The sequence below is a fragment of the Poecilia formosa genome, unplaced genomic scaffold, assembly GCF_000485575.1.
Source record: "Poecilia formosa unplaced genomic scaffold, Poecilia_formosa-5.1.2 Scaffold570, whole genome shotgun sequence".
Lineage (NCBI taxonomy): Eukaryota > Metazoa > Chordata > Actinopteri > Cyprinodontiformes > Poeciliidae > Poecilia > Poecilia formosa.
Window position 1 is genome coordinate 187,973 of NW_006800509.1, and position 15,280 is coordinate 203,252.

The 15,280-nt window shown below is 39.8% G+C and overlaps 1 protein-coding gene across 2 annotated transcripts in view; it reads left to right on the forward strand.

The window, feature by feature from the left end:
- Nucleotides 1-8,090: 8,090 nt before the first annotated feature.
- The window catches only part of tmco4 (transmembrane and coiled-coil domains 4), a 14,223-nt gene continuing 7,033 nt past the window's right edge, over nt 8,091-15,280 (forward strand). The window contains exons 1-11 of one of the 2 annotated variants that reach the window (XM_016665328.1): nt 8,091-8,349; nt 8,611-8,778; nt 9,567-9,702; nt 9,773-9,947; nt 11,925-11,952; nt 12,046-12,175; nt 12,357-12,454; nt 12,556-12,699; nt 12,787-12,906; nt 14,193-14,357; nt 14,451-14,587. In XM_016665328.1, the coding sequence (XP_016520814.1) occupies nt 8,742-8,778; nt 9,567-9,702; nt 9,773-9,947; nt 11,925-11,952; nt 12,046-12,175; nt 12,357-12,454; nt 12,556-12,699; nt 12,787-12,906; nt 14,193-14,357; nt 14,451-14,587 (1,170 nt within the window). In that variant the 5' untranslated portion in view covers nt 8,091-8,349; nt 8,611-8,741. Of the gene's footprint in view, nt 8,350-8,543; nt 8,779-9,566; nt 9,703-9,772; nt 9,948-11,924; nt 11,953-12,045; nt 12,176-12,356; nt 12,455-12,555; nt 12,700-12,786; nt 12,907-14,192; nt 14,358-14,450; nt 14,588-15,280 lie in introns of those variants that run through there. The other variant, XM_007540871.2, reaches the window with a different exon arrangement.

Below are 15,280 nucleotides of genomic sequence, written 5' to 3' on the forward strand. Positions count from 1 at the left end.
GTGTGTGTGTGTGTGTGTGTGTGTGTGTGTGCATGGTTGTTTGTCCTGTCTGTTTCTGTGTTGCCCTGCGATGGATTGACGACCTGTCCAGGGTGTACCCCGAAATGTCTCACTGGAGATAGGGACCAGCACCCCTACCGAGCCCCCTAGGGACAAAGGCGTACAGAAAATGGGTGGATGGAAGACTAAAGTTTGTGTTCATAAGTGAACAAAACGTGTACAGGTTTGAGGGATGTGAATATGTTTGAGAAGCTCTGTGGTTAAACCCTGAATGTAAGGAGAGAGATGAGGCAGAGGAGCAGGAGCGGTGGAAGTGGGAGACGGATGGGTAACTGAGCCAGGTCCAAGGTATGCTGACTGGGAGCCAAGAGAGCCGCACATTTTGCATACAAATGGAAGCAGATCAAGTTCGCTGCCAAGCTGGGAAGGAATCTTTGCCTTGTTGCCTGGTGGTGGAACATATCCAGAAGAGCTAAACATATAGACTGGGAGGGAAATCCCATCATTAGGATGTGTAAAACCCACAAATACAGAAAGCACCCATGGCTTTCCTGAGCATTTCCCCATCCTGCGTCACTTTCCTGTCTCTGCTAAGCAGCATCCTGTCTGTAGAGGCTCTTCTCCTCCAGCCGCAGTAGGTATTTCCTAAAGTTCCAAAGTTTGTGATTTCCTTTTGTTTTTTAAGAACTCTGCTCACACCTGGTTCTATAGACTTTTATGACATGATTTCTTTTCTGAGAATCCAGGATGTAGTTGTCTTTGATGATACTCTATCTCTGCTTTTCCTAAACAGACATGACAAGTTACATTAAACACGAGGAAATGGTCTGGATCAGAACACCAATGAGTAGCTCAGCAGAATAAATCAGGGCGTGTGTTTTAGCTTGAACAGAAGCTCCTGTGTGCGCGCTCCCTATCTCAGGGTAGAACTAGAGGAATCTCTCTGGTTAGCACATCTGTTTTGGAAGATTCGACAGCCAGCAACTCTCCACGCTGGCCAGGCCAACACCCACAGAGAGTTTCCACAGTAAAATGTCACAGGATGCCCCTGGTCCTGCCAAGTTGGATCAATGGATGTTTTTCATTGTATGGCTGACTCTTGTTCTACTTGAGAGATCCGCTCAAACAATGCAGGTATTGTCCCAGAGACTCAGAAGGAGGTTTTATTTACAAATGGAGGATAAAGGTACTCATGTTTTGACAGGGAGTTAAATGTAAAATATTCAGGGGAAGAAGGATGTTGTTTCCTAAGATGATTGTACAGTATGTCACACCAACCATTTCAGGTAAGCCAAAAAAAAAAAATAAAACATCTGAGGAGCTACAAAGAAGCTGGCTGAAAGAGAAATTTACTGTTAAGTTTAACAGTCAGAAAGAGTCTGAATAAGGAGCCCCTGATGGGCCTGAGGGTCTCTCAGAAAAGCTTGAAATCTTTTAAAGAGAAGTGTTGGGAGCTAAAACTGTGCTCTGTTGTCTAAAGTTCACCATACCATTCCTTTCAGAGCTTCAGCTGGTCCCAGTGCACTTCCTTATGCTGCGTGTGAAGGACTTTCATTCCAGCGGCACAAAATGCTCCAAAGAGCCTCGACTCCCTACTGCAGTAAACCAAGAAACACTGAAACTCCACTTATTCCAAAACCACATGAGAAAGGTCAGCGGCTATGACTCATCCATGTCAGAGTCCTCTGAGCGCTGGCTCCACTCATGCAGCCTGTAGGAAGCAGAAAGGCTGGACACGGCAGGCGATTCTCACACAACCCAACGCTGTGTTGAGGACTGTCACTTAGTGTCACTTTTATAAATTCATTCATAGCCTCATCTTCTTTGCCTCTGATGGCTAGCTTCATATTGCACACATACCATTATTACTTTCTCTTTTGCACCACACAGTGTATTTCTTTGAATGAATCTGCCAAAGCCTTTTGGCCGTAGCACACAGCAGCTGGGTATTCATTTCTCTCCTCCCTTAAGTGATTTCTCGCATTTTTAAGGATTCTCTTTCTCTTTAGCAATCCCAGCTGCCTTCCACGCTTAGTAATGCGCCTGTACACAACACAGACCTCGCACTTGCACCGGACACCGGCACAGAACGGTATCTGAAGTCACTTTTTTGGTATGTCTGGAGGTTAAAAGAAAACAGGGAAGTGTTAATTACAAGCGCATCTGCAACAGAATCTGTTGGGGCAGGTTGAGTTCAGGGAGGTTCTGGCAACCTATCAAATGAGAAAACCTAAGCCGCTCTCTTGTATGTGCTTGTTCTGAGGCCACAAACTTTAAGAGAGCAAACACAAAGGCTTTAATGCTCAGGATATTTTGTTCCATCGTTACGTAGCACCCGCAACACTCACTAGCCCCACAAAGCAAAGATGTGGGGAAAACATTGAAATTTCTGTTACTACTGAAGCATTTAAAGCAACAAAATGACTGGTAAGAATACTGACATCCCTAAAATGTATATAAGTGCTTATATACATTTTGCCTGCTCAAAATGGGAAAGGCATGAAAAGTAATTCAAGTAAAGCAGCTGTGCATGTCAAGATGCATTGTTCACAAATGAGCAGGCACTAAGTGAGACAAATTTTGCTCAGTCCTGGTAACAATCTTTGCTGGTGGGAATAATACGTAAAGGCAAACTGAGGAAGTAAGCAAAAACCTAAATAGAAGCAGCACCCGGCTGTACTTCAATGAATTTTTAAATGTGTGATGTAACTCACAACCACAACCCAGAGAAAGTTAGACAAGTGTTATTGATAAATAAGATAATGTCCAAGATGGACAGCAACTGCATCCTCAGAACAGTTTTCTTGTGAAGTATAAAGGTGAATGAGAGACTTTAATAATATAGTAGAAGTTCTGCATATTCAGGAACTGAGAAGCTACCCAACAGAGGGCGTTTCCAAGGCGATCCTTTCCAGAGATTCAGACTTTGATTGACTTGAATCCTCTGTGATAAAACAACAGAGGAATGGAGAATGTCCATTAACTGGGGATTGTTTCACCCACAGAACTACGTAGAGGGAACTCCTCTGTACGCTGGAAACTGGGGACGATGATTTCAACTCATGAAGAAACTCCGGTAGCAGAATGACTTGGATTACACACATTGATCTAATGATCAGAGCATACCACGGGAAGGCAATAGCTATGATCCCATACTCAAAGGTCCAGGTGAGAAAGGTTCAGAACTAGAAACAGAGTCACTCACATTTCAAGCTGGGATCAGGCAAAGGCCATAGTCAGGAGGGCAATTTGATTGGCAGCGAACTGCATTAATTGATTGGCCTGTTGATTGATGTCACTGACTGAGAGCGCATGCAGTGTTAACTGGACGGAACAATCCGCAAGCGACAAAAATAACAAGAGATTTTGGAGAAACTGGCTGCCCAATTACATCATCAAAATGTCGACCACAGCTCACATTCCTGCCCAACTTCCCACCCAATAAGAGGAACACACTGCTAATGGAGACACACCCAACTGGGCTGGAACCAGTTGCCCAGTTGGCAAATGGGCAACTGTGAGACTTAACAATGGAGAAGAGGTTTAAGTGAAGAACAATTTGGAGATGTAAACTTCATAAGTTAGAGAACTGCAACTGGCCCAATTCTACATTAAACAGTTTAAACACTATAAAATGTAACGTACGAGGCTGGATGAGGACCCAAATTTATCTTCCCACTATTCCAAAAGAGGATGGTTCAAAACATTTTGTGTGTTACATTATGTTAGTATAATCAGTGGACTTTTTCTTACATGGGTGATTTGGCTTTCTGCCCAGGGCGTCCTGCCTTGGGGAGTATTTTAATGGCTGCTTTGCATGTTGAGCCAATGGAAACGGGTGCCTCCGCCCTCTTATGTTCATGCTGCACCAGAGTTTTTACTTGTTTCAACAAACCAGTGTTGTGTCTGTACAGAACAGCTTAGAACCAGTTTTACTTTCCTAGCTAAACATACAAATAATACCAACAAGAATACAGCTGGACAGGTAGAACCCCAAAGCAGGATTACAGTTCTTGATAAACTGAAGGGTGATGCAGGTTGCCTCTTTGATTTTTTTTCTTACTTCTTAAATACAAGATATTGGCACTGTTTCCATGGTGATACCTTTTTAGGCAGGTCATTTCTCCTTTTGTCCTCCATTGGTCCACTTTTCACATTTTTAAGAACACACTTTCACAATATCCTGCATTGGTAAAGTACAGGAACCAGAAAAAAAATAATGAAGAAGAACCCAAAGTCCAAAGAAAGATTATAACCAATAAACTTTCACTCCAGAAACAGCTTCATGTTAGTCAAAGGGTCCATGGGGACACGGGTCTCATCATGAAAGAAGGTGCCTGCCTAAAGGTCTGGCTTCTCTCAGCCAGGTACAAAGGAGTTAGGGGTGGTTTCACACTGATGAAGCATCAGCTGAGACAGATGTTTAAACCTGTGGTGAGATTTACATAAGTCAATCCACCAGGTGTGATGACAAACCCACGTATGCAGACAGAAAGATGACAGGTTTGGAGCCCGGCCCATCCTGCCTGTTAAACACAATTGCCTGTCATCTCCATCCGTTTGCCCACCTCCCCACTTGCACTTGCAGGCATTGCAGTTTCCTCTGTGTGTACGTCACCACTTCTTGCTTGGTTTTGATTAATGTAAATACACGTACACGCCCTCTGCAAAGGTCATACAGTCCACTCAGGTTTCACGCCGCTCTTCTGCTGGAACAGAAACAAGCAGTCTGACATAGTCTACTAGCGACATGGCATCAGAGCAGACATGAGGGGAGGTGTGTTTGAACTTGTCTGGCTTGAAGTTTGTCTTTTCTTCAACGAGTAATCCGTTGCATGACTTTAACACACACCCAGATACACGTTTACACACACATACACACACACACACGCACACTCAAACACACACACTCAAACACACACACACACACACACACTATCCCTCTAGTGATTTAGGCACTAGAGGGATTCCTAGCCCAGGGGTAATGGATGAGAGGCAAGGGAGACTTGATGGCTGTTTGCTAGGTTGAAGTAGTTTGTCTTCTTATAAAAGTGGTAAAAATTTCTCAGGTTGGAAAAAAGTATCAATATTAGTACAACTCCCTAAATATCTGCTGTTACCTTTCATTAGTCACACTTGTTGGAACTGTAGCAAAGTTCAATGTGTCACTTTGGTCAAAATGAAATAAAGCAAAGTCCCAGAGAATACAGTTCCTCCAAAGTAACTAATTTTATACATGTTGTCACATTGCAAACTTCAATGTTTTCAATATTTTAGTCCCACCACAAAAAAAGTGCATAACTGTGAAAGGGAAAGAAAATGATACTTGATTTTCAAATTAAAAGAAAAAAAAACAAAGTTGTGTTCAGCCCCTTTTACGCTGATGCCCTGGAATAAATTCCAGCGCTAATTAGAAGTCCCCTAATTGGTAAGGAGAGTTAATTAATATGTAATTTCATCACAATCTAATTTAATTGGATTTTATTTTGGGATGTCATAGTAAAGGGGGCTAAAGACAATTCGACTACATACTGAATGAATTGCTAAAACTCCAGATAACATGAATTATTACATGCTTTCTTTGACAACCAAATTACAAAGTCTGGAGCAATCAAAATGACACATGTGAGTTACATTTTGTAATAATAGATTTTATTGCATCACTGTTTGGGTGACTTCTTTCATACAACCATATGTGTTCATGATTACATACAGAGTTGTCTTTCTGCTTCTCCATTTAAAGATTCAGGCTCTAAGCTAAGGTACAACCAGTAGATTCTGACAGTTTTTAAGTTCATATTTTACAACCACCATCGTAGAAAATGCGACAGCAGGGGAGGAACTGTTTTCTGCCTCACTCCCAGACTACTCTGTGTAAAGTTCAACACATGATTTTGCCGAAGTTCTTGGTAAATACCAATTTTACCTCCATACTTTTGCATTTACAGATATTTCAGAAATCTCAGAAAGTCCAGAATATAAATGCTAGAAGCGAAATGTGAAATCGTTATTCCTTGCATATCTTAAGGATGTTCATGGAATGAAACATCTCAGAAGTCTGTTAGTGACAGACTTAGAAAAGGTAAATAATTCATAGTTTTACTGTAGAAACTGCATTCTTTTCAAATCACAAAACTCAAAATGACAAAATCAGTAAGGTGACAGGAGCAAGACGCTGTGCAAATATGCACAACCTGGATTTTATGAACAGTGCAGCAAGAGTTCACTTCATATCAACCTTTCCATCTCTGTTTTTTCAGCAGCAAGGATTTGTTTCTGTTTCCACTGTGGGTGTCCTCTTTTCCTGACTACATGAGGTGAAAAGGCTAAATCTGTCAAAGCAGAACCGAAGAACTAACTATCTAATTCTTCAGAATATATACTCTCCTGACTGTATGTGTACAATAAATATTTGTTCATTTTCCGTTTATTACAGCTTAAATGCAACAAATAAAGTCAGATACAGAAAGGAAATGTTTTTTATTATTATTATTATTACTATGCTGTTGTTTTGCCACTTATAAGGATTTGCTTGAATCCGGCCAGCAGATCACATAAACAGGATGGAGACGGGCATGGCTCCTAAGAGAAAAATCCAGGATATTATTTTGACAAAACAGCAGCATTGTAAAAATCCTTCTTCCCCATGGGGGTCCTGGCTGGAAGTTTAACCCACTCTCACACGTTTCCAGTGTTTGTCTTTGTCTCTGAGTCACTGTTCAGAATTCAGACTAGAAAAGATGAAGCACATCAAACATACTGAGCTGAAGGGGAGAGGAGCAGATCCCATAACGCCTGAAGAGGTAACATCCAAGAGAGCAGAATTCTTAAGTCACAGCACATTAAGGCGATTATCTTATTCTATTGATTATTTTGACTATTAATCAATTAATCAGATAAATTCTACAGATTTTTTATTTAATCACTCAAGTCTTTTTATAAATATTAGGAATAAAATATGCAAATAATCAAATTATTTAATTCCATTTTTAAATCAGAAAATAAACATATTATTGCTAAATGTACAGTAACAGAGCATTCATTTAGTGAACTGAACCTGGTGAAACTAAAACTATTCTGCTTGAAGAGTTTGGCTAAAACATACTTACAGAAAAAAGGTGCTTTTGTCTTAAATGCAAATTTAATATATATATTCTAGTTTTGTATTCATTATTGCTTTGAATATGTTGTTGTTTTTTTCATCAGATTGCTTTTTTAGAGTCTGTATACTCCAGAAAACAATTACATAGCAAAAACAGAATGGATATATTTTCTATATTTTCTTCTTGACCGAGAAATTAAGTAGGAAAAAGCTCATCATTTCTAATGTAATGACAAGAAAAATAGACCCAAATCTTACTAAATATTACCCATTTTACTTTACTGTTCAGTAAAGTATCAGTACTTTATTCCATAAAAACACAGAAAACAAAACAAACAAACTGCATTTGTTCTTAAGGTCAATCATTTCATTACAATTTTGAGCAAATTATTAAAAGTAATTGTGTAAGGTCCAAAGATCTACTAGCTCCTGCAGAACCCGGGTCCATTACAGAAAATTACAATAAAACACATTGGCAAAATGTGAACACGATAAGTGGCTATAAATACATAAATCATGTATTGTGCAAAATTATTCTGACAATATGTGTGCTCTACATAATCATGATTCTTTATCGTTATCCTTAATTACCAGAATGACATGGGCTTAATATAAACATCCTATTTCTTCTTTGACATCCATAAACTTTTTGAATCCTTGTATTATTAAACGTGCAAAAATAAACAGTGCCGCATATATTCCAGTGACACCAATGTGCTTAACTGAAGCAGATTTCTTCACAGTTTGGCAGGAAACCTGTCTGATATATATCACCATCAAAGTGTCTCATGGAAATGGAAAGCCTTTTCAGACACACAACAAACCTGAGCAAGAAACGTTTAAATATATCTGGGGAATACATTTTCACCATTATAAGTTTAGTAAAAGTAGCGAGAAAATGAACAAACATAATGACCGAGGAAAGAGTGTTTTGAAAGAAAAATAGAAGCTACACTTACACCTACTGGCCACAGATGGATAACACTGATGGATCAGCTGCCTTTCATTGGTTTCTCTTCAAATTGTGGTCGGTGTTAGTCACTGCAGTGCTGCCGGCTGCTTTACTTTGGGAATCAATGGCAAATAACTAATATTTATTCACCAATGCAACAATATTATTATAACAGACATATGTTTAATTATGTTTTAGGGATATTATCGTGAGAAAACCTCTACCCTTGTTCGAGAGTACGTGGAAGTTACGTCACTTTTCACTTGACGAGATTGCGGTGCATTTGAGGATGCTGGTAAATATTTCATTTGCTAACCGTGAAAGATCGTTTCACCTATTAACATCTAGTATTGTCAATGCTCGTGGTTGTATTGTATCGGTTATATTTGAACTTAACTGTGTAAAAAATATATTCCCTAAATAATATATTAAACTAGCAATAATGCGTTGCTAATTTTAGTTTTCCTTTCAGCATTTTCATGATTGAGCTCAGAATAGCACCGCTACTACATAATTAAAACGAAAACATTTACTAAAATCAGTTGTTTTCCTTCAGTAATACAGGAATGAAGCTACAGTACAGTACAGTAGTCTGGGTGAGTGTTGTGAAAGCTGTAATGTCCGAGCTTGGAGTGGAAACGTGAATGCAACAAAAGTTCGGTCTTCAGAGTTGTGACAGCTGCCATCATGGAGGAAAAACAAAGCAACGCCGACTTCTCACCAGGTACAGCTGAATGCCCTCACTGTTTTCATTAACATAGTGTTAAAATAAGAAAGTAAACTGGTCACGTCGTTTGTATTTCACCAAGTACCGTTAGCTTGTTTACTTACTAAGGGACGACAGGATAAGACAGCTGTCTCAGCTAATGCTGTTTTACTTTCGCTGAAATTCATAAGAAAATAGATAACGTTGACATAAGAAAATAGATAACGTTGAAAAGATGAAGATAAACTGAATATGTGTGTCGCTTTTTAGCACATGGAGTCTGTTGAATTCAGGTCAGCTCATCAGAGAGCGGATGAAGTACAAAGTTAGACTGTAATCTAGTTCTTGCTTTATGAGGACAAAACAATATGAAATAGGCTGCATTCATAAGTCAGGCAGCTCAGTCCAATCTAATTTTCAATACCAACGCTGAGAAGCTAGCCACCAAACTATAAATATTTTTCTATGCAAATAGATAAACCATAAAGCAGTGCTTTAGCGTAAAAGGAGAATTATAGTTTTTTTTTTTCTTTATCGATGGATGGATGGATACCCGCTTTACTCTAACACCCCTGAAGAAATTCAGCAAAGTGACTTGGAAAATAGTTTGCAATGTATCCTCAGTATAGATACAGCTATTCTTACATCATCACCTTTCAGTCCATCACATACATGGATGATGCACCTTTCATTCATGTAGGTGCATCCACTACATGCTCTATAGTGGATAGAGCATGTAGGGTTATGTGTGTGTTTTCTCTCATGTGTGTTGTTTCAGTTTTTCATGAGCCCATTTCTCTTCTCAGACCCCGGAGGAGCAGCAGCAGCAGATCATGAGCCGGGGAAAATAACCAGCCGCCAGCTGACCGAACAGAGCCGCTTTGCTTTTGCTGCTTTGTGCGCCGTTTCCTTGGGCCAGCTGTTTTCTGGGTCTGAAAACAGGTGGGGAGGAGATGCTATCTGAGCATGACAGTACTGTTTACTGTAATGAGAGTTTCTTCTTTATCTGTAGTGCGTTTAGGGAGCAGTACCTGCAGGACTTGGTCCAGTGTCTGGGTCTGGACCAGTCAGTGATGCCAGTCATGAGGGCTTTCCTGTCAGGCCTGGGCTCTGAGGGCACAGATACCTTCCTCTCCATCCTACAGGCTGATCCGCTGGTGGCTGCTGGAGCCACTCCCATCATACAGGTGCTTGACTTTCAAATAAGCAAGAATCCTTTACTATATGAACATAATCTCACAGTGGAAAAGCATTTCTGCAATATTTTCTGTGATATTTAGAGATTTCCTTACAGTTCTGCTCACTGTACGTGTTGGCAGCAGAAACTCGGCTGTTCGTTCAGCTTTGTTTGTCACAGTTCCAGTTATTTTAATGTTTTTTTAATTAACACTCTTCCTTGGCAGAGTTTGGTAACAGATGCCTTGATTTTAAAAAATACAACACAAAATGTACAATAACTGCTCATTGCTTTTATTCAAAAACAGAAAGAAACAGTTATCCCTTCTGCTGCTATAATAATACGACCCAAAAACAATTAATTTATGTAAAAAAAAAAAGCAAGGTTTCTGAAAATTAGCACAAACACAGCAGCTGATTATTATATATGTAATAAAAATATTGTGTTAATGAGAATTGGAGATGGATACCAGGGCTCCAACTAACTATTCTTTTAGTTATTTGATGATTAAGTATGTAAAAAATGAGCACATTCTGTAGACTTTTTATTTAAGATTTTTTATACAGCATTAGAAATACATAAAAAATTCAAATAGACAAATAATTCCGTTACGTTTTAAAGTAAGAAAATAAGGATGTATTGCCTAAAATGCATTAACAGTTTCCCTTTAGCAGATAGTTGATCATTTGTGGCAAGTGGATGGATCTACAGCTAAAACAATTCTGCTAACATCATCATGTGAAACTCAATCCTTTCTGCTTCATTCAGCATCAGTACAGTGCAGGGCTGGTCAGATACCAAAGTCTGCTAAATAAGAGATTTTATTTTACAGAACTTGAACCAACTGAAGCTAAAACTTCATCTTGAGATGTTTCGGGAAGAGCACATTATAGTTCTTTCTCTTAAATAGAAAACAAATGTTTTTGTGCAGTTTTGGCTTAATCAGTGATTCTTTTGATTCTAAATAATCCAATTAACAATTAATCAATTAATAAATTAGTCAACAATAATTTCAATAATCGATTAATCTGATGAATTGTTACAGACCTAATAGATTCTATTTTAAAAAATATCTTTCAAACTGATGAAGGTCTCCAGAGTGTTTTTGTTCTGTTAATAGGCCTGTCATGATAACAAATTTAGCTGGATGATAAACTGTCCCAGAAATTACTGCAATAGGGGGGTGCTGTAGAGGTGCAGCGGTTAAGTCCTTGACGTGGCCGTCACAGGTTTGATTCCTGGCCTGGTGACCTTTGCTGCATGTCTTCCCGCTTCTCTCATTGCCCACTTTCCTGTCTTAGCACTTTCAAATCAAGGCCACTAGAACCAAAATGATAACATTGTTGTTTTGAGACCATTTTCAATTACCGTATTTTCCGCTCTATAAGGCGCACCTAAAAACCTTCAATTTCCCCCAAAGCCGACAGTGTGCCTTATAATCCGGTGCGCCTTATATATGGACCAATATTGAGCCACAACAGGTCTAGCAACTACGGTAAGCAGCCGCCGACTTCATTTTCGCCCGTATATTCATTGAAGGTGCGCCTTATAATCCGGTGCACCTCATAGTGCGGAAAATATGGTAATGAAATGGTTCTAGCATAACAATCCAAGTATGCCCTTTCAAAAATCAATGAACTTTAATTTGTAAGGAACGTTTAACAGTGGAACTGGAAGACATTTTAAATATCTAAAATAAACAACAGAAACAACAAATAAAATGGAACCTGAAGTCTCTGTAAATGAAGCTGAACTTCAGGAACAGATGTAGTTGAGACCAAAACAGCAGGTTGAAACTTTTGCCATCCAGTCTTTGGTAGAAAGAGAGAAAAGAGGAAAACAATAAATCATGCAAATGGAAATTATGAAGTTTGTTTTATTTTATCATGCAATCAATTGACTTATTGCTTATTGCAAGCAGAAAACAAAGATGGTGGTTACATTTATTCCTCCACCTGTTCTAACCAGCTCTGTCCTTTCTCTCCAGGATCTGGTGTCTTTGTCTGTCAAAGATGGTAAGGATCATATAAAACATCATGTTGACAGGTTTTTATTTATTTACTTATTTATTAAATGTCTTTAAACGGATGACTTGTTGTGCCTGTCAGGTCAATATGATGCCAGAGCGAGAGTCCTGATCCGGCATGTGAGCTGTTTGCTGCGAGTGTCTCCTCAGCAGCTGGAGGAGTTTGAGGAGACGCTGGGAGAGAGGCTGAGAGAGGCAGGAGAGGAGAGCGAGTAAGCTGCATAGAAACATTTCACTCAAAGCTGTTTTCATTTGCAAAACACATATAGTGTTTATTAATTCTGATGGCAGTAAGACAACACTGTGGTGTAAGCAGGGAGACGTTATTTGGAGACTACAGGAGCCACCTGGTTTCCTTTAACTCACGCCGCTCGTCTGTCTGATTCCAACCAGAGAGGAGTCGTCCCGCCGCCGGAGGAGAGAACGAGGACGAAAGCTGAGACGCTACCTCCTGATTGGCTTGGCCACCGTGGGGGGAGGGACCGTGATCGGTGATTACTCCTGTTCTTCAGAGGAACAACCAGGCTTTTAGAAAAATAAAGCTGATGTGAAGACTATCCTGTGTTTTGTGTTGTGTAACTTTTTCTTCCAGGTGTGACAGGTGGACTGGCAGCTCCGCTGGTAGCAGCCGGGGCCGGTGCCGTGCTGGGGGCCGGAGGGGCGGCGGCTCTGGGCTCAGCTGCTGGTATTGCTATAATGGCCTCTCTGTTTGGAGCTGCTGGAGCTGGACTGACTGGTAACTGACTGGGCTTGCCTCACTTTTTCCATCTTCAGTATGATTTCTATTAGTTTTTATCCTGATTTCCATGAGTCCTCTCTGCAGGATATAAAATGAATAAGTGTGTTGGGGCCATAGAAGAGTTTGAATTTCAACCAATGAGCTCTGGGAAGCATCTGCACCTGACCATTGCTGTGACCGGTTGGCTCTGCAGTGGGAAATACAGTGAGTGAGCCTCCAGTCAACTTTGATTTCCTGTCAGGCTGCACTTCACATCTTTACAGATTAGAGGCAGTCTGCAGTACTCTAGATGCTTATTAAACCCCCTCATATGTTTATGTTTTTATTTTAAGGAAGCCAGACTTTCTTCAGATGTTTTAAAGAAAACAGTTTGTTTGGAGTTCTTTATTTGGACCTTTGTGATTCATTTTGAGGTCCAGTTCCTGGCTGTGAGCTATTGAACAGCTTGATGAAAGTGAGATGTCTAATAAAGCACAACTCATAATGTGTACATTAGAGCTGAAACTAACATTTAGTTTAGTTTAGTTTAATTTAGTTTAGTTAGATTAATCTATTGAGTATTCTGATGATTATTCAGTTAATCAGATAAAAGCTGGCACATTCTGCAGGTTTTTCATTTGAGTCTTTTTAATATTAGAAATGGACTAAAAGATGCAAATCAACACATAATTCAGTTCCTTTTGAATTTAAACAAAGTGAAGCTAAACTATACCGCTTGAGGAGTTTTTGGTGGAACATATTTACAGACAGGTTTTTTCTTATCTTAAATGTAAAATGTATATATTTTTGTAAGGTTTTGGCTTAATTTCTGCTGATCAAGTTGTTCTTTCAGCAACTGGCCTTTTTTGAGGCTGTATGCTCCAGCTAATGATTAATTACTAAATAATTAATCATTATTTAATTATAATGTTTCACCAGGGGTGAAACGATTAATCTGATTAATCGTTTCACCCCTGGTATGTGCTCAGTACAAAATATAATAAAAACTTGGTCCATCCACTTAAAAGTATTCAATCTTGTTGATTAACCTCACCAGATATCATCTTGTATTACATTGTAAGTTCAGTAACATTGATTCATCTGTCATATTTAAACTTTAATACAGTTAGAGACACAACAAATAATTACAGGAAGTGAACAAAAACACATGGACTTTGATTTTTTATTGATTCATTTTTTATATTAAACTTAAAAGCTCATTGTTGTCTATTACATTGTTCTAGAAAGTTCCAAGAGGAAATTAGCATAAATAATAGAGACACTTAATGCACAAAATGTTTTTGAACTGCATCAACAGCTATTTTTGTATGTGTAACTAAGCAGAAAACATGGAATAAATTCCTCTCTTACATGAAAGCGAACAGCTCTTCCACTAAAACGCACTCAGTCACAAGCTCATTGTCCCTTCTCACACAATGACTGCGAAAACACTCAGCATTGAAGAGCCACTCAGACGTCCCCTAAAAACAACCTGCGCCTGCTGCGTTCAGGTTCGTTCCAGGCCCCGTGGTCCAGCCTGGGGGAATGTGGCGAGAAGTTCTGCCTGGTGTGGGAGTCGCGCTTCCTCCGGGACCTGGGCTCCGCCATGACCTCTCTGCTGGACGGGCTGGTCAGCATGGTGGCTCAGGAAGCCCTGAAGTACACCGTGCTCTCAGGTACCACCAGATCTCCAGTTAGTTCAGAAGAAAACCTGCTCCTGATTTGGTCCTGAATCCATTTGAATATATTTGTGACTGTCTCTTCGTCAGGCATCGTGACGGCTCTGACGTGGCCCGCGTCTTTGCTAGCAGCGGCCAGCGTCATCGACAACCCCTGGTGTGTTTGTCTGAACCGTTCAGCTGAGGTGGGAAAACACCTGGCTCAGGTGCTGAGGAGCAGGCAGCAGGTAGGCCCACCTGTCATCCTCTCAGGGCTCAGTCTAAGCAGCTGTACAGCTGTCAGGGGCGTGGTAAAGGGTGAAAAGTGATGACAATTGTAGGGGCCCTGACCAGCAGGGGGCCTTCCATAATTTAATTATTTGTATTTTGTTCATAGAAATAAAATTTAAAAAGTCGGGGTCCTGTCAAATACAAAATTAATCATATTGTATTTTCAAATATTGTTTTTAGCAGTAAAAATGTAATGTTCCCCCTCCCAGACTAAAAAAACACACATCCGTTTTTGCCCTGAACCGCCGCCCCTGGATCTGCATGAAATGGTTTGTTCTTGCTTGGAGCGCTTCACGGTGACGCTGTTCAGCTGCAGTCAGTAGAAGCTGCATCTGAATACAGCTGCCATGAACGATTGTGGCAGTTACTATGCTGCTAAGAAAAGTTATAAAATCGGGTTTTCAAAAACAAAATAGAGAGAGGGAGAAAGGCAAGAGTGTTAATTTATAACCCAGTTTTTCTCCAAGAGAGGTGGGTAGACTGTGTGAGATTATCAACCATTTATCATAATTAGCTTAGCTACAGACTACTGTTTGCCTCCTTTTCACTAGCATTTAATGAATTAAAGAAAAAAAAAATTACCAACATATTCATATATTTAACTTGTTCCCTCTACCTTTTACCACTTAACAGCAGCAGTTATAACCCAT